At 38.1% G+C, this 25,963-nt stretch overlaps 1 protein-coding gene across 4 annotated transcripts in view; it reads right to left on the reverse strand.

Moving 5' to 3' along the window:
• The window catches only part of PRSS51 (serine protease 51), a 60,174-nt gene that overhangs the window by 26,857 nt on the left and 7,354 nt on the right, over positions 1-25,963 (reverse strand). For 2 of the 4 annotated variants that reach the window (XM_086703803.1, XM_086703804.1), the window contains exons 2-6: positions 13,051-13,252; positions 3,844-4,036; positions 2,949-3,208; positions 1,820-1,962; positions 1,331-1,640 (exon numbers count right to left, since the gene is read on the reverse strand). In XM_086703803.1, the coding sequence (XP_086559929.1) occupies positions 1,344-1,640; positions 1,820-1,962; positions 2,949-3,208; positions 3,844-4,036; positions 13,051-13,231 (1,074 nt within the window). In that variant the 5' untranslated portion in view covers positions 13,232-13,252 and the 3' untranslated portion in view covers positions 1,331-1,343. Of the gene's footprint in view, positions 1-1,330; positions 1,641-1,819; positions 1,963-2,948; positions 3,209-3,843; positions 4,037-13,050; positions 13,253-25,963 lie in introns of those variants that run through there. The other 2 variants (XR_015250101.1, XR_015250102.1) reach the window with 1 other exon arrangement.

Below are 25,963 nucleotides of genomic sequence, written 5' to 3' on the forward strand. Positions count from 1 at the left end.
GTGTGAGGGGAAAGGGGAAGAGAGAGAGGGAGACACAGAATCTGAAGCAGGCTCCAGGCTCTGTGCTGACAGAGCCTGAAGCGGGGCTTGAACTCACAAGTGGTACCCAGGGCTCAAACTCACATGCCTGCGATCATGACCTGAGCCGAAGCCACATGCTTAACCAACTGAGCCACCCAGGCGCTCTCCCCCCACCCAATTTCTTAAATAAAACTCTAGCTTTCTCCCTCCCCTGCCCTACACACAATTTTTTTCTATTTTTCTGGAGAACTCTTAGTAAAATAATAATATCCCATGAAACTAATCACTATGAGACCCTCTAAAATATTCATAAATTTGGATGTGGCCATATGATTGTGACTCATACACATTTGAACACATGAACTTTACATCATTTACATCCTTATATCTTTCCAGAGCCTGATACACGTTCAGTATTCACAAGGTATCTGAATGAACTAATGTGTTTCTCTTTATGGACTCCAGTGGGACTGCATGTGGTTGATTGTCTTCTTTGCATCTGCTAATTCTGATCATGTCTATGCCAGGTAGACTTAACCAAGGAAGGACCTAGAAAAGACCCTATTACTCGTCCCTGATTTCACTTTATAGCCCTGATCTTTAAACATTGTCTCACAATTTTCTAAAAACAAATTCTTATACTTTGTATTATAATCTGGCCACACAAGCTATTCTGTTTCCTCTGAATTTCTTGCCTTGAATTTTTATCCTTTCTCATTTTATTAAAATGACTTTGGCTACTCAAGAGTGGCCCTTATTCAGTTATCCATGTCTATGGAAAGGGAGGATTTTGCTGATTCCTCCAAGCCACTTCATTATGCTAACTTTTTATTTGGATATATTAAGGGGAGGGAAAGAAAGGTGTGGTTTTTAAGTCCCAAGTCATAATCATCCCACTTTCAACTCCAAACAGGACAAGAAACCCCTGATCATAACTCTACTATAGACCTTCCTTCATAAATGGCCCAGTATATGAAAGCATTTGTACCTCAGATGGGGAGCTCTCTGTGTTGGGGGGGGGGGTCTATGTAAAGCACTGAGCTGACAGAATTAAAGCTGGTCATTAGCTAGGTTATATTGTGTTCCATAAGAGAAGTAAAAGAAGTTACTTAACAACACAAAATGTTGGGGGTGATGAAAGACCTCTTTTTAGTGTTATATTTGGTCTTTATTCATTAGATTTGTGATATTTGGGAGAACTGAATCCATGTCTAACTTCCAGGGTCTAGCATAGAAGCTAACTCACAGTCTATGCTCCATTGATGCTTGTGTAAAGATGGGAGGGAAGAAAGGAGGAGGAGAAGTGAGGGTGGGTCTAAAGCTTAGTGATTTGATTTATCACCAGTAAATATGGTCACAAGCAACACTTGAGAACCCAAACCCAACAGTAAGGGATACTGTGGAACATGAGGCAGGGAGCTTCTCCAGGCTCCTGAGATGGTGTAGGCTTTTCTCTCCTTTTCTGTCTCTTCCTGGATCCATGGAATAAATTGAGCCACAGACACAAACATACCAGGCCTCCCCCTGAAGCCAGATCTTATGCCCCAACTGAAGACACCCACTTGGAAGAGCCTCTGGGTTCCATGGATAGTACAGACCATAGGTGCCCCACTGTCTCCCTGAGAATGAGAGAATGAAGAAGGTACAGTCTGCAAGGAATCAACAGTAGCTCTAGCAAGAGGGCAGGATAAGAGGGTCCTAGTGGCATGGGTTAGGGGCTTCACTCCTGGGCTTTCTCCTGAGAACCTAGAAAGTGGAGGGGCATATGGAGGATGGGGCTGAGGTAGGGGCCAAGTACCTGGCAATTGCCTTTAGTGCCTGGTTCCTTCCAAGCACAAACCATGTTCCTGGAGAGCTGATCTACCCTCTTGCTGCATTCTCTCCAGCTAATCTGCAGCACTCTCATCTTCTGCAGGTACATGTTTAAGTTGTCATGTTGGTCTGGGAAATGAGGAAGCTAGTGTGAGAATGAGTGCCAAATCAACCACTGAAGGTGACAAGCCTATGAATGATCAGGGTTGAAGTCATGGAATGATGCAAACACTTAGCAAATCACAGTGTAGGAAGGCCTTAAAGGTGACCTAATGGAATGCTCCACTCAATCCAATAAGTGAATTCTTCATTTATGCTTATATTTATTCCTTTTGGGAAACTCATTTCCTCTGGAACAGCCTACTAACCCCCCTAGCACCAGCTCCTGCCATAAAAACATAGGATGAGTTTTCTCCATGCCCCCCCATCTCCCCACAGCCATGCTTGGTCCTTGTGCAGAGATTCAGAATAGCCCAGTTTCTTAGTGTTGTCCAATGTCTCTGCCAGGCCAGTGGAGGAACCAGGAAAATGACACACCTGTAAGAGCCAACTTGTGGAAGGTAAACAACTAATTCTAGAGGAACTTCTGGTCTTCCCCCCATCCTACTCCCACCCTCCCAGAGTTTCTCCCTGTTTGGCCAGCCTTGTGACCTGGGAAAGGAGTGGAGTCATTGATGACAAAGATTGGTTGGGGAATCACTGGCTCAGTTATCTCAGGATGATGGTCAACATGGACTTCATCAAATGATAAACATATTGGGAAGTTCACATTGTAAAATAGTCCATGGAGGAAGAATCCAAACTGGCTTTCTAAAGGCCTCTGGGCTCCAAAAAATGATCACTCTCATGTTTTGAGATTCTTCTATATTCCAGGCTTTCATTAGGGACCTTACAAGTACAATTGCATCTAATTTAATCCACATAATGGATTTGAGGGTGACATTGCTGTCATTATACAGATGAGAAAAGGTAAAGGTGAGTAAGGTGAAGGAGCTAGCTAGCTCAAGATCCCAAAGTTAGAGTAGTGAGGCCAAAATCATCCAGAGCAACATGCTTTCTAGCCCAGGGAAGCCTAAATGTAAGCTTTCTATGGATTTTTAAGGGAAGGCGCATACCATATTCATAAGCTGTCACCCACTCTGCCATCCAACATCTGTCCCAGATCCTTTCCTTCTTCTGCAGGCAGATGGGCATTTTGAAGTTAGTGAATTTTACTGGTGTGGCAAGCAGGAGCAGGGAGAGATCACTGTCAAGGTGGGATGGTTTATAATCTTTGTGAATAATTATCTTCTGCACTTGCTTTCTCTCCAAGCGGACGTCGCTGAATATTCTGGTTCCCATGACCACAGTAACATTTCCCAATGCCATTTCTAACCTAAAAAATGAATATAATAACTCCAAACTATAATAATACTTACACTGTATTTCACACTTGTAGACAAATTTATCAACAGTACAATTTACAACTAAATACTGAAAAATCCAAAGCAGTGGATGTGCAGTGGCCTAGAGAGTGGCTAGAGACAAGAGTGGCAGAAGTCAGCAGCCCAGACTCTGAGCTAGTGAATAATCAGCCCAGGGAAATTTCCTGACTCAAGGAAATGGAATGAATCCATCCAAGATAATAGAATGTGAATTCCTTGACAACAAAGAGTTTGACTGTCTTGTTTACCGCTATATCACCAGCACTTGGAATAGCACAATGGTAGGTGTTCATGAGTGTGTGTACAATGAACAAATACAGTGTATTGTCTACACATGTGGCAGGCTTAGAAGGGAAGACTTGTACTTATTTTCCATTACTGGGTGCACAGCTACAACTAGAAGTCAACCTTTGGATATGGCTCACTTAGAAGGAGAAAGTGGGTGTAGAGAAGATACTTTCTGGTACAAAGCCAATGGGAACAAACTGGGTTCATAAGCCTTGTGCACTAACCCGTTAAGCTACCCGACCCAGACAAAAGGTAGAGAAGATTTGATGTAAATTAATACAACGCTTCAGAAACTTACAGGGTTCTTGGGAAGCAATGTGCGGCTGTCAAAACCCACCACTGATGTATGATTGAGCCTCCACAGAGGTGTTTCCGTGAGATCTGGATACTCACTTGCCATGGGAACTCACCCTCCTGGACTTCAAACAATTCATGAAATCGTAACAATGATGAATTTGAAAAGGCAGGTCGGTGGCCACATTGAACTTTGTCTGAAAGAGAAATGGAAGAGCTATTTGTACATAATGAGCACTGAGAAATCCTTTCTATCTGATATTCCCAGCATCTTCCCAGCTTAGACTAGTGCTAAAGTTGAGTGAAATAAGTGAGCAGGCACAGAGGGGACAGGTCTCAGAAAACACTAACAAAACACACCTCCAATGTCTGTCCCTCACATTCAAAAAGAGCCGTGAGACCTGGAGAAGTCAGGGTGGAGATTCATTAGAGCTGTTAAGGGGTTGAGGTGATGATATGAAATGGCTAAAGATATGCAGGATCCATTCAGGAGATTGCAACCATGCAGAATTGGAAAAGGAAGAGTTAATATCAAGAATTTTAAGCTATAACAGAGGAATAACTACAAAGGGCCAAGAGGACTCCAAGAATACCACAAAGTTAGGGGAGAGTGAAAGGACTCAACTTGGCAGGGGAGCTCCTCCCCAAGGTTGGGGTTCAGAAATCACTAGAGAATGTGTTTGCAGCCCAAGGGAAAATAGAAGTTTTTAAGTCCCTATTGCTATTAAAGCAGGAAACACCCCTCTGAAGTACAGCTGGAGTGAGGCTGGAACGTCCCTTCTAGTAACAAGTAGGCAAGAGCAGGTGGAAACTTAGGTGTCAAGAGACTGTTCATCAGCCAGGGGTGTCAATGTCTATGTTGGAATTGCTGCTGTGAGGGGGTGTAGGAGATTGGAAGGATTGGGGGAACTGATCAAAGAAAAAGATATGACCACAAGGTGGCAGTAGCACACACATGCTTTATTTGAACAGGTCTGCATGCAGTAGAAGCCCATTAACAGCCTGAGACCATCCAGAAGCTAAGGTATGAGAGCTACCATCCAGAAGGGGAAGAGGACAAGGGAACTCCCAGGTGAAAGAGAGCAGAGAAGGAGCTTAACATCTAGGTAATATTGCTCAGCGGCACAAATGGGAGTCTCTGAGTCAGAGAGCAATGAAGGGCAGCAGTGGTGTGGGGTGTTTATAATCACAGGCTTTATCATATCTATGACTAGCAGATATTGGATGCAGTTTCATAGGATATGCAAGACAGGCAGGCTCTAAACATCTAAACTGCTTAGTTATGTTGAAAATAAATGGATGTGTAAAAAATTAAGTTTGGGACCAGCAGGCTTTGAGCTAATGGGTATCAGCTTGACATGAAGAAATAAACAATCTATGGTCTAGTAGACAAAAGCCATTTTGGGGGCCATTGATATAACAGAAGATCACTAAACAGGGGACAGGGCTCAAGCTTATAGAAGGACCCATGGCAGGAGCCAAGCACTATTGGATGTCCTCTCCCTCCAACAGTCATATTGTAGGAGCAAGGAAAAGCAAACAGAAGCATGCCAGACAGAACCAGGAAAAATCGCCTTCCTTCTGCAGTATCTTTCTAGTACTTTCTACTGAGGATAATTTTTGTTTTACAGGTTAATTAAAATATAACTGACATATAGCAGTGTGTAAGTTTAAGATGAACAGTGTGCTGATTTGATACATTTATATATTGCAAAATGATTACCACCATAGCATTAACATCTCCACCACGTCCCATTATTACCATTTCTTTTTTGTAGTGAGAACATTTAAGAACTCCCCTGTCAGCAACTTCCAAGTATATAATACAGTATTATTAACTATAATTACCATGTTATACATTATGTCCCCAGAATTTATTCATCTTCTAACTGGAAATATGTATCCTTTGACCAACCTTTCCCCATTTCTCTCACCCTAGGCCACTGGTAACTACAATTCTACTCTGTTTCTATGAGCTTGTTTTTTCCAGATTCCATATATAAGTGAGATCATAAAGTATTTGTCCTCCTCCATCTGAATTATTTCACTCAGCATAATGCCTCAGGGTCCATTCATATTGTTGCAAATGGCAGTATTTCCTTATTTCTCATGGCTGAATAATTATCCATTCATCCATTGAAGACACTTAAGTTGTTTCCATAATTTAGATATTGTGAATAATGCTGAAATGAACATCAAAATACAGACATCTCTTTGAGATCCTGTTTTCATTTCCTTTGGGTATATACCCAGAAGTGGGATTGCTGGATCATACAGCACCTCTATTTGCAATTTTTAAAGAAAACTCCATTCTGTTTTCCATAGTGGCTGCATTAATTTACATTCCTCCCAACAGTGCACAAGGGTTCCCTTTTTTCTACATCCTTGCGAATACTTGTTATCTCTTGTCTTTTTGATAAAAGCTATTCTAGCAGGTGTGAGGTGATATCTAATTGTGGTTTTGATTTGCATTCTCCTGATGATTAGTAATGTCAGTGTATCTATTCATGTTTCATGTGTCTAGTTGACCATTTGTATGTCTTCTTTGGGAAAATGTTCAGTCCCTTTCTCCATTTTTTAATCAAAAAAATTTGGCTATTAAATTATATATTTATATTCTTTATATATTTTGGATATTAAGCCCTTACTGGATATTTGATTTGGAAACATTTTCTCCCATTCAGTAGGCTGTCTTTTAGTTTGTTGACTTTTGCTTTTGCTGAAGCATTTTAGTTTGCTGTGTAGTTCCTCTTATTAATGTTTCCTTTTATTGCTTGTGTTTTGGGGGTTACAACCAAAAAATTTTTGTGAAGACCAATGTCACAGAACTTTTCCCCTTTGTTTTCTTGTAGGAGTTTTATTGATGTTTAAGTCTTTAATCCATTTCAAGGGAATTTTGGTGTGTGGTATAAGGTATTCATTCATGTAATCATCTAGTTTTCCCAGGACCATTTATTTAAGAGACTGTTTTTCCCCACTGAGTATTCTTGGCTCCGTGTCAAATATTAGTTGACTATGTATGTGAGAGTTTATTTTTGGGCTGTAAATTTTTTCCCACTGGTCTTTGTGTCTGATTTTATTCACTATAGCTTTGTGTGATGTCTCCAACTTTATTCTTTCTCAGAATTGCTTTAGCTGTTCAGGGTCTTTGGTGATTCCGTACACATTTTAAGATTTTTTCCTATTTCTGAGGAAAATGTTGTTGGAATTTTGATAGAGATTACATTGCTTCCATAGATTATTTTGAGTAGTATGGACATTTTAACAATATTAATTCTGATCCATAAAAATGGGCTATTTTTCCATTTGTTTGTGTCTTCAATTTTTTTCATCAAAGCCATAGTTTTCAGTGTAGAGATACTTCACCCTTTTGGTTAAATTTATTCCTATTTTTTGACGCCACTGTGAATGGGATTATTTTATTTCATTCTCAGATATATTGTTGTTTGTCTATGGAAATGCAACTGATTTCTGTGTGTTGATCTTGTATCCTGAAAGTTTACTGAATTCAGTGATTGGTTTTTTGGTGGAATATATGTATTTTCTATATATAAGACTACATCATCTGCAAACAAGACAATTTTACTTTTTCCTTTTTAGTTTGCAAGCCTTTTATTTTATTTTATTTTATTTTATTTTATTTTATTTTATTGCCTGATTTTTCTGGCTAGAACTTCCAGTGCCTTGTTGAGTAAGTGAGAATGGGTACCTTTGTCTTGTTCCTGGTCTTAAGAGGAAAAGGTTTCAATTTTTCTCCATACTCCATTGAGTATAATATTAGCAGTGGGTTTGTCATATATGGCCTTTATCATGTTGAGGAATGTTCCTTCCATACCCAATATGTTGAGCATTTGTATAATGAAATGATCATATGTTTTGTCAAATGCTATTTCTGCATCTATTGAGATTTTCATCTTTCATTCAATTAATGTGGTGCATCACATGTATTGATTTGTGAACCTTCCTTTCATCCCAGGGATAAATACCACTTGATCATGGTGTATCCTTTTAATGTGGTATTGATTTTGGTTTGCTAATATTTTGTTGAAAATTTGCATATCTAAATTCATCAGAGATATTGGTCAGAAGTTGTTTTTTTCTCTTATATCATCCTTATCTGGCTTTGGTATTAGAGTACGCTGGCCTTGTGAAATCAGTTTGGGAATATAATGAAATACTACAACTAGAGTTTTAAATAATTTTTTTCAGATGAAATTTAACTGAGGTAAAAATGGCCCTCATAAATTAAATAAAAAGTATTATGTCCCTGTGTCTAAACTTTGTCAGTGTTTCAAGTCTTAAAAAATAGTTTATCTGATTTAGGACAGTTTGGGATCTTGATACGTGAGTTCAGCTGATGTAACTTAAGCAAAGCCATGTCCTATACTTGAGGACCTTGTTGGGTGCTTATTCCCCAATAAGTACCTCTGAAAGTCACTTCTTGTTTTTCATGTTAGTTGTAGAGGCCACCAAATACATGACCTAAATATGTGTGTAAAATTCATACTTAAATTTATAATTTTATCTTAAAACTTTATATTATTAAGATTCTAGATTCTATTGTGTGTTAATAACCACTGGGAATTGATTAAAATTATCTAAAAATTCCTTACAAAGTTGTTGAAGCATCTAAATGTGATTCAATGTAAAATTCAAACTAAAATATTTTCATCAAAACATGTCAGTATGCTTTATAAGTTCTTATTGAAATCCAGAAAATATTTTAAAAATAGAAACCTATTACTCTCATATTAAAGTTTTTTTTTTAATTTTATTTTTTATTTCGTATGGAAGTTTTAACAGTCAACTGTTTTAAGATGTGTGTTCTGTTAATTCCAAATATTATTTAGGTTACGTTTTATGGTATTCTTAATTGGCTTTTAATATTAGCTTACTAAGGGTGCTTGGGTGGCTCAGTTGGTTAAATGTCTGACTCTTGATTTTAACCCAGGTCATGATCCCAGGGTCATGGGATTGAGCCCTACATCAGGCTGTGCACTGAACGTGGAGTCTGCTTAAGATTCTCTCTCTCTCTCTCTCTCTCTCTCTCAATCTCTCTCTCTCTCTCTCCCTCCTTCGAGAGGGAGACACAGAATCTGAAGCAGTCTCCAAGACCTGAGCTGTCAGCACAGAGTCTAACATGGGGCTCAAACTCAGGAGCCACAAGATCATGACCTGAGCCAAAGATCATGACTGAGCCACCCAGGTGCCCTGATACATTGCATTTCCATTTTTATTTGTTTTGAGATTTTAAATTTTCTCTTTCGATTTCTTCTTTAACCCATTGGTTGTTCAGAAATGCACTGTTATTTTCCACATATTTGTAGATTTTCTATCTTTCCTCTTCTTCATTTCTAACTTCATTCCATTGTGGTCAGAAAAGGTAGTTGATGTTATTTCAATGTTCTTAAAACTTCTAAGATTTTTTTTGTGTTTTATCATATAATCTATGCTACAGAAGGTCCCCTGTGCATTCCGGAAAAATATGTGTTCTGTTGATGTTTGATAAAACATTCTATATATGTCTATTAAGTTTATTTGTTCTGGACTATGATTCAATTCCAATGTTTTCTTTTGATTTTGTCTGGGTGTCCTATCCATTGTTGACAGTGGGATGTTAAATTCTCCTATTGTTAATTACATGTCTATTTCTCTCTTTATATCCATTATCATTTGTTTAATATATTCCAGTGCTGCAATGGTGGGCGCATATATATTTACTATTGTTATATCTTCTTGATGTATTGACTTTTTATTTTTATTTATTTTTATTTCTTTATTCTTCTTTTTTCTTAATTAAATATAATTTATTGTCAAATTGGTTTCCATACAGCACCCAGTGCTCATCCCAACAAGTGCCCTCCTTAATGACCATCACACACTTTCCCCTCTCCCCCACTCCCATCAATCCTCAGTTTGTTCTCAGTATTTAAGAGTCTCTTATGGTTTGCCTCCCTCCCTCTCTGTAACTTTTTCCCCCCTTCCCCTCCCCCATGGTTTTCTGTTAAGTTTCTCAAGATTCACATATGAGTGAAAACATATGGTATCTGTCTTTCTCTGCCTGACTTACACTTTTTAATCATTATATAATACCCTTCTTTATCTCTTTTTATCTCTTTTGGCCTAAGGTATATTTTGTCTAATGCAAGTATGGCTACCTTCACTTTTCTTTTGTTTTCCACTTGCATGAAATCTCTTATTCCATCCCTTTACTTTGAGTCTAGGTGTGTCTTTAAAGATAAAATGAGTTTCCTGTAGGCAGCATATAGTTGAGTCTTTCTTTTTTTTAATCCATCCAGACATTCTGTGCCTTTCCATTAATTAATTTAATTCATTTCATATTTAGAGTGACTATTGGCATATAAAGACGTACTACTGCCATCATATCATTTGCCTTTTGGTCGTTTTGTATCTCCATTGTATCTTTTCCCCTGTTTCTGTCTATCTTTGTAAAGTGGTGGTTTTCCCTGGGGATTTGGTCAGTCTCCCCTTTTTTTATGTTTTGTGGCTCTACTCTAGGTTTCTAATTTGTGGTTACTATGTGGCTTACATAAAACACTTCATATAAAAAATGTTGATAGCACCTAATCTTCATTTGGCTATAAAAGTTCTACCCTCTTACCCTTTTAATTTTATATTTTTAATGTCACAATTTACCTTTTCTTATTCTGTGAAATTCATTGAGAAATTATAGTAGCTATAGTTATTTTTAATGCTCTTTTCCTTTAGCCTTTATAATATAATTAACACTGCATTCTAATATAGAGTGCCAGTTTCCTAATTCTGTTTGTTTTTCACCTTTGCTAGAGTATTGTATACTTTCATTTGCTTTTATGTCACTGATTAGCATTTTTTTTTTTTTTTTTTTTTCATTTCAGCCTGGAGGACTCTTTTCAGCATTTCTTACAAGGCAGATCTAGTGGTGGTGTACTTTCTCAGCTTTTGTTTGTCTGACAAAGGCTTTATTTCTCTTTCATATCTGAGGGATACCTTGCTGGATAAAGTATTCCTGGCTGGCAAGTTTTATCTTTCAACACTTTGAACATGTCGTTCCACTCTCTCCTGGCCTGTAGATTTTCTGCTGAGAAATCTGAAGCTAGATGAATGAGGGTTCCTTTGTAGGTTACTTTCTTCTAAAAAAAAAATCTTGAACTTTACCTTGTTTACACATAAAATTTGAAACTAAATGGGTTGCATATCTAAATGTAAAATATGAATAATAAGTTTCTAGAAAATAACATAAGAAAATATCTTTATCAACTTGGGATGAGGAAAACGTTAATTTAAGACAAAATCATATAAATGCTGGAATAATGGCAGCTAACAAATTTTCAGTATTTACAAGGTACCTGGCACTGTTCTCAGAACTTTGTGCATATATAATCCTCACAGTAACTTTAATATTACCATTTTACAGATGGAGAAATTAATACAAAGATATTTAATAATACATTCTGAGATGACATAGCAAGTATGTGGAGGAAATATAATTAGTTGCAGACAATCTAACTTCAGAGCTCACATTATTCTACAGGTCTGATTGTGTTTATAATCTGGGATGAGAAGATCTTTCTAGCACATCAAATAGAAGCCAAGAACCATAAGTAAAAATATTGATGAACTTTTACATAAATTTAAATCTTTTACATTTCATCCAAAATAGAGTTTGAAGAGTGTTGAAGAATTAGGAGAAAATGTTTTGCAGCACACATAAGAGACAAAGGGCTAATGTCATTAAAATTTTTTTTAAAGTTCTTACAAAACAGTTTACAACACCCATTCAAGTAGGAAAAATGAGAAAACTATAGGAACCGGTAATTCTCAAAAGAATAAATTAAAAATGTTACAAATAAGGAAAATGTTACAAATAGGGGTGTAAAGGGTGGTCTTGTGACCAGATACATTTCAGAAATACCAGATTAAATAAAATTATTCTATTTTCTCTACAGTGAGATTTCTCATAACTTTTACTATGTGAGTATCCACTGTGACTCTACAGAAAAAGTAATGAAGAGAACATTTCTAAATCTTGTCTAACCATAAGCTTCTAATAGGACAAGGGGTCTACAGAACATACTTGAAAATGCTGCATTCATTCACTTGTTCTTATAATAATAGTCCTATAACTTTTCCCACTTTATGAGATTACATAATCTAATACAGGTTGTCTAAATTAATAAGGTCTTTATTCCACTGTGGTCCCAGCACTATGCTGGGCTCAGAAAGGTGCTTAATACATTTACAAAGAGGGGAGTGGAGTCTGGAGAAGCAGAGGCAATTGCTAATGTTACTCCAAGTCTCCTGTATTTCCAGATCCTGGGGGATCATTTTAAATGGCATTATTCACTCAGCCCAAAATATCTACTTTGGTTAATCAGTTGTGATCTCCTCATTTCCTGAGCCATTTGCTCTAACTCAACCTTCCCTCAGAATTCTACATCAACTCTACAGGAACCAGGTAAGAGGTTGCAGGCCTCTCTCCATCCTCTGCTCTGTTAGCTTGGCACAGACCTGACTCTTCTTGGGCATGCCCCTTGAGTGCCATGAGCAGTGGAATTAGAAGCTGGAGCATCTTCTGTTCATTCCAGTCCAGAATTGCTCAACCTATGCCTCTAGCCAAAGCTGATAAGTGCCAGCTGCAACTGTTTCAGTTGGGGCCATCACAAATACATGGCCAAGCTGGTCCTGGGTGACATCATAGTAAGCCTGGGGTTAGAGAGGAAACATGGGATGCAGGAAAGCCTGGCTTAATGAATCTGTGTGACCAATCCTTCCCTGTATTCCCTGTGCAGTGGGGAATAAAGAGATACCGTGTTAGGCAAACTTTTATCTGCACACTCCCTTCCCGCTTTTGACTCTGAGCCTCTTGAGGAGCCACATAGTCTACCATTTGCTTTGGCATCAAAACTTCCTTAGGTAAGTTTTCATATGTTTTATCACAAAGCCCTCTCTGACTTTTTAGAATATTTAACTGTCTTGTGACATTAATGGGGAGAGTGGTGGAGTGAAAGTATGTCATATAGTCACATATGCATGAAAAGATTACTCTGAGTATAACACAGAGATTATTTTAGAGAGGATGAAACTAGAAAAGAGAATAAAATTTAAGCAGTGGCTCCAGAAATGCAAATGAAAGATGGTGGTGGCCTAAAATAGTAAAGAGGGTGGGTGTATTAGCATGCCAAAGTTACCATAACAAAGTATCACATACTGGGTGGCTTAAACAGCAGATATTTCTCAGTTCTGGAGGCGAAGTCCCAGGTCAAGTTTGTCAGCAGGATTGGTTTCCTTCTGAGGGCGATAATGGAAGAGTCTGTTCCAGGCATCTCCCCTTGGTGTGCAGATGGCCACCCTCTTGCTGCCTCTTCACATGGTCTTCTCTCTGTGGACATGTACTCCTGGTATCTCTCCCTCTTTTTGAAAAAATTTTATTTTAATTCCAGTGTAGTTAACATACAGTGTTATATTAGTTTCAGGTGTACTATATAGCAATTCAACACTTTTAGACATGATCCAGTGCTCATCACAAGTACACTCCTTAATCCCCATCACTTCTTTCAACCATCCCCCACCTATGTCCACACTGGTAACCATCTTCCTCTGTTTATAAGAACACAAGTCATATTGGATTAGACCTAATTTTAACTTAATCATGTCTTTAAAAACCTTACCTCCAAATATGGTTACATTCTGAGGTACTGGGGGCTGGGACGTCAACATACAAATTTTAAGAGGGACACAGTTCAGCCTGTAACAGTGGAGTTACCAAGAAACAGATGCAATTGAGAGATACTAAAGAGGTTGAATATAACAGTAATGTGATTGATGAGCTATACAGGATGAACAGGCAGATACAAGTACAGATTTGAAAATTAGGGGTAGAAGTGTCAGTTGGAAAGTCATCCATCTATTGAAATCACCGGAATGAATGAGATTGTCCACTCAGAAGGTGTGGAGAGAAAAGCAAAGAGGGCCTAGGTCTGAGCCTGGAAGAACTGCCCACATTTACCATCATACAGAGGAAGCAGAGCTGGAAAAGGAGGCTGGCAATTGTCCGAAGTACTATAGGAAAATAAGAAGAGGGTGTTTACTGTGCAAAATAGGACTAGAATGTTCCAAAGAGGAGCAATGCCTCCTGATTAAAGATAACCCCTCCACGTGTCCTCTGAACCTCGCCATCCTCCCACATCCTTAGGAATCTGATATTATCAACTATATACTCCCTTCCTCGTCCTCATGCTCCTTTTCTCTTCCACATCTTTCTCATCCCCATTTAAATGTGTTCAAGTAATTTCCACCTTAAAACCTTCTAAATAAACTACAGTCTCAAAATACTCTCCCTCTACTCTGACTTACTCTATAGCTACCACACTATCTCTTCCCAGGTACAACAGTCTTTGTAAAGAATTTAAAGAATGACTATATGAGAGGTTGAATAAGGAAGTGCCAACTGCCTAAAGTAGCTGTTGTCTACAAGTAAAATAAGAACTCCTATTTTCTTTTATTCTCACAACAGTTCTGATATCAGATGTGTGGGTTTTTCCACATCAAGCAATTCTCCAGTTTTTAGTGGATATTGAATGGGTGTTCTACAGTTGAACTCAATTCTGACAACTAACTACCTGGAGTTAGTGCAGACCCCACAGGTTAAGGGCCAGTCCCACAACACTGCATCCACTTCAGATGCCAATCACAAATCTAGGTTGTCACTTACACTTCTGACTGACCCTCTATATATAAACCTGGAGTTCCTATGACCCCCCCCTCAGTTTCAATAATTTGCTAGAATAGCTCACAGAACTCAGTAAAGTGCTTTGCTCACTATTACTAATTTATTATAAAGAATACAACTCAGGAATAACCGAATGGAAAAGATACATAGAACAAGGTATGGGAAGGGACATGGAGTTTTCAGACCCTCTCTAGGTATGCCCCTGTTCCAGCACCATCATATGTTCACCAACCCAGATGTTCTCTGAGCTCCTTCAGTTAAGGTTTTTATGTTGGCCTCATTATGTAGGCATGATTGACTAAATCACTGGCCACTGGTGATTAATTCAATCTCCAGCTCTGGGGCTGTAAGTTCTAACCTTCTAATCAGGAGATCTTCTAATCAGGAGATCAGTTCTCTATCCTAAGGGGTTTTTCAAGTCACCATATTAACATAAACTCAGGTGTGGTTGAAAAAGGCTTGCTATGTATAAAAAAAGAGACACTCCTTTCTTCTTTATCACCTGAGAGCTACTTTAGGGGCCACGATGAGAATCACATATTAAAACAAAGATGCTTCTATTGTTCTTAGACTTAATAAATTACAAAGATTTTAAGGGTTCTGGCCAGGGACCCAGATGAAGACCACAACATATATTTCTTCTTATATTACAAGATTACAGCAATATTCCTCAGTTACCTACAAGAATCCCCAGTTACCTACAAGTCTCCCTAGCTACCTAGAAGGCTTTCCAATTATGTACAAGTCTTGCTCCCTCCTTCCTTAAGGTCTCTTCTGTCACCTTGTCAGTTAGACCTCCCCAAACACTCTTAAAAACACCTGCTACCTTCCCCAATCTGCACTCCCTATACCCTTTCCCTGCTTTATTTTCCTATAGCACTTATGATCATCTGATAGAGTCTATATCTTCAGGATTTATTTAATTTCTGTCTCTTCCACTGGACTATAACCTTAGTGAGGGCAAGGGCTTTTCATTTTGTATTTACTCCTACATCCCTAGTTCTTAGAGAATTGCTTGGTACATATTAGACAATAAATAGTTGGAATGAATGGATGAATGAATGCCCTGAGAACAAAGGCTGGCCTCCCACTCAAGGTAGTTTGACATGGGAATAGTGTGCTTTTTCCTGATGAGTTGTATTATCTTGAGCAAGTCAAAGTTTTTTCCTCTCTCCTCATGGGTTTTTCCAGAGGATGAGCCAAAATAATGTGAAAATTAACTATGGTTATATGTCTAAAAGCACAATGTAGAGTAGTAATGGACTTGGAGCTGGGAAGAACTGGGTTTGGATCCTGGCATATTTAGAGTAATTAGTCAGCATTCTTCAGGTAAACAGAACCAATAGGCTATTATATATCAAACATGTAATGATTTATTATTATAAGGAATTGGCTCATGCAATTATGTAGGCTAAGAAGTCCCATTATCTGCCATCTGCAAACTGGAGACCCAAGAAAGCCATTGATGTAGTATGAAGCCAGAGAGCCAGAAGGCCAATGGTGTAGTTCTAGTCCAAGTCCAAATGCCTGAGAAACAAGAAAAATGGTGATGTAAGTTCTACTCCAACTCTAAAAGCCTGAGATCCAGAGGGTTAATTGTGTAAGTCGGAGGGCCGAAGGTTGATGTCACAGCTCACATAATCAAGCAGAGAGAAAAATTTCCCCTCTTCCAACTTTTTGTTTTATTCAGGCCTTCAAGTGATTGGAAAATGTCTGCCCACATTGGGAAGGGCCATCTTCTTTATTCTATGGACAAATTCAAATGCTAATCTCATCTGAAAACACCCTCACAGACACACTCAGAAATAATGTTTAACTAAATATCTGGGCACTCCATGATCCAATCAAGTTAACACATAAAATTAACCCCTAGATCCAGTAACTTGTGATCTGGTCTGGTTCCTTAACTTGTCCTAGGTTGCTTTCTTCGCTGTGAAATGAGGAAAGGAGATAACTTGGTCTAGTTTACAGAGTTGTTCTCCAGATTAAATGTGATGGGAAATGCAAAACCTTGACATGCAGGAAGCCATCAGAACAAGCCAGTGCCTTATCCTTCCACAACGCCAGGTACCTCACTCAGAATCCAAGAGGGTTAGATGTAAAGATGACCTCAGAGACTGTATACCTAGGACAATGATCATGATCTTCCCCTGACCAAAAATGCAAAGTTGGTGATTAACTTGTAAACTGGGCTCCAGAACACTACTGCATCATCACAGTAAGCATCTTTGGGATGCATTACAATGCAGTTGTGGACTGCATGTGTGTATCCCCCTCCAAATTCATTTGTTGAGACCTAACTCCAATGTGACAGGATTTGGAGGTGATAATTAGATAATTAGGTCATGAGGGTGGAGTCCTCGTGAATTGGATTAGTGTCCTTATAAGAGACAGGGAGAGATCTCTCACTTGCCATGTGAGGACCCACTGAAAAGGCAGCTGTTTGAAAACCATGAAGAGAGCCCTAAGAACCAACCATACTGGCACCCTGAGTTTGGATTTCCAACTTCCAGAACTATGAGATATAAATATCTGTTGATTAAGTCACTCAGTCTAGGGCACATGTGGGCCTTGAATAACATGGATTTTTAACTGCACAAGTCCACTTACACATATTTTTTCCAATAAATGCTGTGGAAAAATTTTTGGAGATTTGCAAAAATTTGGAAAAACAGACAAATTGCATAGCCTAGAAATATCAAAAAAATTTAAAAATTTGGTGTGCCACAAATGCACAAAATATATGTATATACTAGATTATTTTATCATTTACTGCTATAAAATACACACATATTTCTTACAAAAGGTTAAAATTTGTCAAAGCATAGGCACACAAAAATTATAGACCATACATGGAACAATTCACAGTCAAATAAGAAATAATAAGTAAACATAAAAATGCAGTATTAAATCATAACTGCACAAAATTAACCATACTGTATACTGTACTACTGTAATAATTTCATAACCATCTCCCATTGCTATTGCAGTGAGCTCCAGTGTTGGGAGTATCCACTTAAAATACTGTGATGCCAATTATTTCCATGTATGCTGTTGTCTTTCCAGAAAATTGTATATTGCAGTAAAAAGTGATCTCTCATGGTTCTTGTGTGTTTTTCATTATGTTTAGTGCAATACTGTAAACCTTGAGTAACACTATGCACCCATATGAAGTGTTACTAGTGATACTGATAGTGATCCCAAGAAGCAGAAAAAAAGTCATGACATTACAAGAAAAAGTTTCTTTCAAATGTATCATACGCTGACATGTGCAGCTGTGGTTGCCCGCCATTTCCAAGATAAATGAATCCAGCATAAGGACGTTTGTAACAAAAAGAAAAGGAAATCCGCGAAGACATCACTGCAGCTATGCCAGCAGGTGCAAAAATCTTGAACTTTTTGCAAAGTGCCTTTTTATCTCATATTAAAAATGCAGCTTTCATATGGGTGCAGGATTACTATAAGAAAGGCATGCCTCTAGCCTCTAATATGATTTCAGGAAAAGCAATGTCATTATATAACAACAAAGCAAAAGGAAGGTGAAGGATCTAAAGCTGGTGAATTTAATGCCAACAAAGGATAGTTTGATAATTTTAAAAAGAGGTTTAGATTAAAAAATGTCAAGATAACAGGAGAGCAGCTTCTGCTGACCAAGAAGCAGCAGATGAGTTCCTAGATGGCATTAAGAAAAGGACACCCACCAGAAGGAGCCAAGATGGTGGAACAGCATGGAAGTTTTTTGTGTGTCTCGCATCCATGTAACACAGCCAGACCGACACTAAACCATCCTGCACACCTACAACACTGATTGGAGGATTAACACAACAATCTGCACAACCTGAACCACAGAATTCACCAGGTATGCAGCGCTGACAAGTGAACTTGGGGAGTGAGAAGCTGCGGGAAGGGAGGTGCTTTTGCAGGTGGAGAGAGGATGGAGACCAGGGGGAGAACACAGGAAAAGCACCCCTCCCCAAAAGCAGCTGGAGAGAAAGTAATAAATTGGAAATAGCCGCAGGGACTAAACTAAAAAGGGAGAAAGGAGAAAGGAGAGGGTTGGAATTCCATTAAGACTGTAAACAAGGGAAGTGCAAAGGCTGCAACTCCACAGCTAGATACCTGGCAGTGCTCTGGTGGGAAGGGTGTATCCCCAGGAAGAGAGTGGGGTCTGGGAGGTTCTCGGGCCACACGGAGAAAGGCAGTTCCACTGCTGGATGGACATTTGGTAGAGACTGTTGAAGCCACCTGGTCCCAGAAGACCCCAGAAAATGGCTACAATTGCTGGTGCTGGAAAAGGGTCATTAAGGGTGAAGCCTGGTGCCAGCTGTGTGCAGTGATTTTCCATAATCCCTGAAATGCTGCTGCTACACAATCTCTTGAACTTTTTCTAGGGCAGGCTGGCACCTGACACAGTCTCGGGCACCGGCAGCAGAAGGCTCCAGCAAGCGTTTGTGGGTACAGCCAATGTTCGGCCATTGCTCATTCAGCCATTGCTCGGTGAGACCCTCCCACAGAGGGGCGGAACGGGTCAAAGCCGCAGTCTTTCAGAAGTAAGGGGCCAGGGAAGGCAGCCACATCTGAGACAAAACTCGGGAGAGAGGTATTGCCTGGGGCTTGGTCATGGAGAGTGAAAAAGGGGGGAGTGGACGAGAGCTGAAGACAGAGGATGGGTGCACAATTGCTGATCCAGAACAGACTGGGTACATGGGTGACGTCATTTTCACCACTCCCATGCATGCGCATACGCACCTGCAAGCCTCACAACAATCCACCCCAGTAGGCTAGCATAGCCACCTAGTAAAGAACAGAGCCATTGCACTGAGCCCCGCCCAACTGGGCCAACCTCGCTCTTCAAGAACACAAGTCTCGCCTCCTACTTAGTTTACGGACTATAAAGCACTTCATAGTCTGACTTCTAAGGGAAAACGAAGTAATTTCAGTCCTGTTTCAAACTATTAGCAGGTCCATCTATTCGATTTTCTTTTTTTTTCTCTTTTTCACTTCTTTTCTTTTTCTTGAATACACAAAAAGAAAAAATTCATTTTTATTTTCAATTTTTATTAAAAATATTTTTCTTTATTTTTTTACTATATTTTTTACTTTTGTGTTAATTTTTTCAAATTCTATTTTACTTCCATCATTTTATTTTAGTCTACTACAGTGTATTCACTTTTTCAAATTTTCAAATGATTTCTTTTTTCTTTTTTTTCTCTTTTTTGTCTCTTTTCTTGAATATAGAAAAAGAAAAAATTCATTTTTATTTTCGATTTCCAGTAAAATATTTTTCTTTAATTTTTTTCTACTATATTCTCTACTTCTGTGTAATTTTTTTCAAATTCTATTTTATGTCCATCATTTTATTTTAGTCTACTTCAGTGTATTCACCTTTTCAAATTTTCAAAAAATCGCCTTTTTATTTTTTATTTTTTCCTCTTTTTTGTTTCTTTTCCTTTTCTTGAATATAGAGACAAAAAAGTTCATTTTTATTTTCAATTTCTGATAAAAATATTTTTCTTTAATTTTTTGATACTATATTCTTTACTTTTGTGTAAATTTTTTCAAATTCTACTTTACTCCCATCATCTCATTTTAGTATACTTCAGTGTATTTACTTTTTCAAAGTCTCAAACAATTTCCTTTTTTTCATCCCCTCCCTTTTTTTTCTCTAATCTATCAAGCCACTTTCAACACCCACACCAAAACACCTAGGATCTAGCATCATTTATTCGATTTATGTGTGTGTGTTTAATTTTTTAATTTTAATATTTTTTAATTTTAAATTTTTTATTTTAATTTTTCTACCTCATTAATACCCTTTCTCTGCTCAAAATGACAAAACGAAGGAATTCACCCCAAAAGAAAGAGCACGAAGAAACGACAGCCAGGGATTTAACCAACACAGATACAAGCATGATATCTGAACCAAAATTTAGAATCGTGAGAAGAAGAATACTAGCTGGAGTTGAAAATAGGTTAGAATCCCTTTCTGCAGTGATAAAAGAAGTGAAAAATAGCCAGAATGAAATTAAAAAATGCTATAACTGAGCTGCAATCATGGATGGATGCCACGGTGGCAAGGAAGGCTGAGGCAGAACAGAGATTCAACGATATAGAGAACAAACTTATAGAGAATAATGAAGCAGAAAAAAGAGGGAGATTAAGGCAAAAGAGCACTATTTAAGAATTAGAGAAATCAGTGACTCATTAAAAAGGGACAACATCAGAATCATAGGGGTCCCAGAAGAGGAAGACACAGAAATAGGTGTAGAAGGCTTATGTGAGCAAATCATAGTGGGAAACTTTCCTAACCTGGGGAAAGACACAAACATTAGAATCCAGGAAGCATGGAGGACCCCCATTAGAGGGTCATAAGAGGAAAATATATAGCAATCCAGGCATTCCTAAAGAAGGAAGAAAATTCTCGGATACACAACCTAACCTCACACCTTAGGGAAGTGGTGAAAGAACAGCAAATAAAACCCCAAACCAGTAGAAGGCAGGAAATAATAAAGATTAGAGCAGAAATTAATGCTATCGAAACCAAAAAAACAGTAGAACAGATCAATGAAACCAGAAGCTGGTTCTTTGAAAGAATTAACAAAATTGATAAACCACTAGCCAGTTTGATCAAAAAGAAAAAGCAAAGGACCAACATAAATAAAATCAAGAATGAAAGAGAAAAGATCACAACCAACACAGCAGAAATAAAAACAATAATAAGAGAATATTATGAGCAGTTATATGCCAATAAAATGGGCAATATAGAAGAAATGAACAAATTCCTAGATACATATACACTACTAAAACTGAAACAGGAAGAAATAGAAAATTTGAACAGACCCATAACCAGTAAGGAAATCGAATTTGTAATCAAAAATCTGCCAAAAAACAAGAGTCCAGTGCCAGATGGCTTTCCAGGGGAATGCTACCTAACATTTAAGGAAGAGGTAACACCTATTCTCTTGAAGCTGTTCCAAAAAATAGAAATGGAAGGAAAACTTCCAAACTCTTTCTATGATTCCAAAACCAGGCAGAGATCACACTACAAAGGAGAACTATAGACCAATTTCCCTGATGAACATGGATCAAAAATCCTCAACAAGATATTAACCAACCAGATCCAAAAATACATTAAAAAAATTATTCACCACGACCAAGCAGGATTTATACCTGGGATGCAGGGCTGGTTCAATATCCGCAAAACAATTAACATGATTCATCACATCAATAAAAGAAAGGAAAAGAACCATATGACCCTCTCAATAGATGCAGAGAAAGCATTTGACAAAATACAGCATCGTTTCTTGATAAAAACCCTCAAGAAAGTAGGGGTAGAAGGAGCATACCTCAAGATCAGAAAAGCCATATGTGAACGACCCAATGTTAATATCATCCTCAATGGGGAAAAACTGAGAGCTTTCCCCCTAAGATCAGAGCAGGACAGGGACGAGCACTCTCACCACTGTTATTCAACATAATATTGGAAGTCTTAGACTGTGCAGTCAGACAACACTAAGAAATAAAAAGCATCCAAATTGGCCAGGAGGAGGTCAAACTTTCACTCTTTGCAGATGACATGATACTCTACATGGAAAACCCAAAAGATACCAGCAAAAAACTCCTAGAATTGATTCTTGAATTCAGCAAAGTTTCAGGATATAAAATTAATGCACAGAAATCAGTTGCATTCCTATACACCAACAATGAAGCGACAGAAAGAGAAATCAAGGAATCAATCCCAGTTACAGTTGCACAAAAAACCATAAAATACCTAGGAATAAGTCTAACCAAAGAGGTGAAAAATCTACACACTGAAAAGTATAGAAAGCTTATGAAAGAAATTGAAGAAGACACAAAAAAATGGAAAAAATTCCACACTCTTGGATAGGAAGAACAAATATTGTTCAAATGTTGATACTACCCAAAGCAATCTACGTATTCAATGCCATCTCTATCAAAATAACACCAGTGTTCTTCACAGAGCTAGAACAAATAATCTTAAAAATTGTATGGAACCAGAAAAGCCCCAAATAGCTAAAGCAATCTTGAAAAAGAAAACCAAAGCAGGAGGCATCACAATCCCAGACATCAAGCTATACTACAAAGCTGTAAGCATCAAGACAGTATGGTACTGGCACAAGAACAGACACTCAGATCAATGCAACAGAATAGAAAACCCAGAAATGGACCCACAAAAGTATGGACAACTAATCTTTGACAAAGCAGGAAAGAATATCCAATGGAATAAAGACAGTCTCTTCAGCAAGTGGTGCTGGGAAAACTGGACAGCGACATGCAGAAGAATGAACCTGGACCACTTTCTTACACCATACACAACAATAAACTCAAAATGGATGAAAGACCTCAATGTAAGACAGGAAGCCATCAAAATCCTCGAGGAGAAAGCAGGCAAAAACCTCTTTGATCTTGCCCTCAGCAACTTCTTAACATGTCTCTAGAGGCAAGGGAAACAAAAGCAAAAATGAACTACTGGGATCTCATCAAAATAAAAAGCTTCTGCACAGCGAAGGAAACAATCAGCAAAACTAAAAGGCAACTGACAGAATGGGAGAAGATATTTGCAAACGACATATCAAAATCTACAAAGATTTTGTATCCAAAATCTACAAAGAACCTATAAAATTCAACACCCAAAAAACAAATAATCCAGGGAAGAAATGGGCAAAAGACATGAATAGACACTTCTCCAAAGAAGACATCCAGATAGCCAACCAACACATGAAAAAATGCTCAACATCACTCATCATCAGGGAAATGCAAATCAAAATCACAATGAGATACCACCTTATACCTTCAGAATGGCTAACATGAACAACTCAGGCAACAACAGATGTTGGTGAGGATGCGGAGAAAGAAGATCTCTTTTGCATTGTTGGTGGGAATGCAAGCTGGTACAGACAGTCTGGGAAACAGTATGGAGTTTCCTCAAAAAACTAAAAATATAACTACCCTAAGACCCAGCAATTGCACTCCTAGGCATTTATCCATGGGATACCGGTGTGCTGTTCTGAAGGGGCACATGCACTCCCCTGTTTATAGCAGCACTATCAACAATAGCCAAAGTATGGAAAGAGCCCAAATGTCCATCGATGGATGAATGAATAAAGAAGATGTGATATATACATACAATGGAGTATTACTTGGCAATCAAAAAGAATGAAATCTTGCCATTTGCAACTACGTGGATGGAACTGGAGGGTATTATGCTAAGTGAAATTAGTCAGAGAAAGACAAATATCATATGACTTCACTCATATGAGGACTTTAAGAGACAAAACAGATGAACGTAAGGGAAGGGAAACAAAAATATAAAAACAGGGAGGGGAACAAAACAGAAGAGACTCATAAATATGGAGAACAAACTGAGGGTTACAGGAGGGGTTTTGGGAGGAGGGATGGGCTAAATGGGTAAGAGGCATTAAGGAATCTACTCCTGATATCATTGTTGCACTATATGCTAACTAATTTGGATGTAAATTTTAAAAAATAAAACATAAAATAAAAAAAAAGGACACCCACCTGAACAGATTTTTTCATGCGGATGAAATTGCCCCATTTGGGGAGTTGGGGGAACCACAAAGGACATTTATTACTATGGAGGAAGAGCAAGCATCAATATTTAAGGCAGGGAGGATAGGCTAGCTCTACTGTTTTATGTCAATGTTGGGTTTATAATCAGGACTGCTATTATCTATATAAGTTGCTAACCCTGAGTCTTGCAGGGAAAAGATGAACACCAGCTTCCAGTTTTTTGGTTGTATAACAAGAAGGACTAGACAACAAAAACCTTTTTTCTGGATTGGTTCCATCGATGCTTTGTTCTTGAAGACAGAAAATACCTTGCCACTAAGGGATTGCCTTTTAAAGTTCTTTTGAGACTGGAAATGCTCCTAACCATACAGAGGCCCGTGAGCTCAACACCAAAGGCCTAGAAGTGATCTTATCATCAAACACATCTGTATTTTAGCTCCTAGATCAGGAGGTCATAAGGATCTTTAAGGCTCGTTACACATGGTACTCTGTGTAAATGATTATCAAAGAAAGAGAATCCTGATAGAACATCATGAAGGTCTGACGGAATTACACCATTGAAGATGCTATCATTGTTATAGGAAAAGCCATGAAATCCATCAAGCCTAAAACAATAAATTCCTGCTGGAGAAAACTGTCCACATGTTGTGCATGACTGTACAGGATTTACAGCACAACCAATCAAGGAAATCATGGAAGAGATTGTGGATATGGAAAAAAAAAAAGTGAGGAGTGAAGGGTTTTAAGATACGGATCTTGGAGAAATTCAAGAGCTAATTGACACCACACTAGAGGAATCAACAGAAGACAACTTGATGGAGATGGGTGCTTCTGAACCAGTGCCAGATGATGAGGAAGAAGATGTAGAAGAAGCAGAGCTAGACAATCTGGCAGAAGCATTCTTATTATTGAAGACTGCTTTTGACTCTTTTTCAACATGGACCCCTCCATGACACAGCCACTGAAACTAAAGCAAGTGTTGGAAAAAAAATATTGGTACAATATAGAAACATTTTCAGAGGGGGAAAATAGCAAAAAAGTCAGACAGAAATTATGTTGTATTTCCATAAAGTTATACCAAGTGTGCCTGTGTCTCCTGTCTCCCTTCCACCTCCTCCACCTCTCCTGCCTCTATCGCCCCCGGGGACAGCAAGACCAAACCCTCCTCCTTTTCCTCCTCAGCCTATTCAATATGAAAAACAATGAGGATGAAGACCTCTATGATGATCCACTTCCACTTAATGAATAGTAAATAATCATCATGCCATATAGTTAATAAACCTTCAGTGGTGTGTGTGTGTGTGTGTGTGTGTGTGAAAATCTAATAACTGTAAGGCAAAATCTGTACAAAACATTTTGTTTTGTTCATCATCATTGCCTAAGTATTCATTGTCTAGAACATTGTGTGCAAGACTTGTATGGAAGCGTAAAGCCTCTCCTACATAGGCATAAGGTGAGTGATATTTAATATAGATTAATCATGTGTTAGCTTTGTTACTGTTTTAAAACTTTGCTTCAAAAAATTACATTTCTGTACAGTATTCCTCTCTCATAATTGGAGAAACTGCATATCATCACAGGTAAGTGGTTTTTAAAAAACTGTAACAATGTTACTAATACTGCATTATGAATATGACTATAATACTACTTGCCATAAAAAATTTAAAACAATTCACTCATTAGTGTATAAGCAAGGCTACCATGATACAATCATATCAATTATACTAGGCTACAAAGCAATCATATTGCTGCTTCAATGCATGGATCATTATACCTGTAAAGAAATATGAATTTATTTTTCACCTTATATTTTCATTTTTGATGTCTAGTGTTAGTAATA

This window comes from Puma concolor, chromosome B1, assembly GCF_028749965.1.
Source record: "Puma concolor isolate L17-30 chromosome B1, mPumCon1.1.hap2, whole genome shotgun sequence".
NCBI lineage: Eukaryota > Metazoa > Chordata > Mammalia > Carnivora > Felidae > Puma > Puma concolor.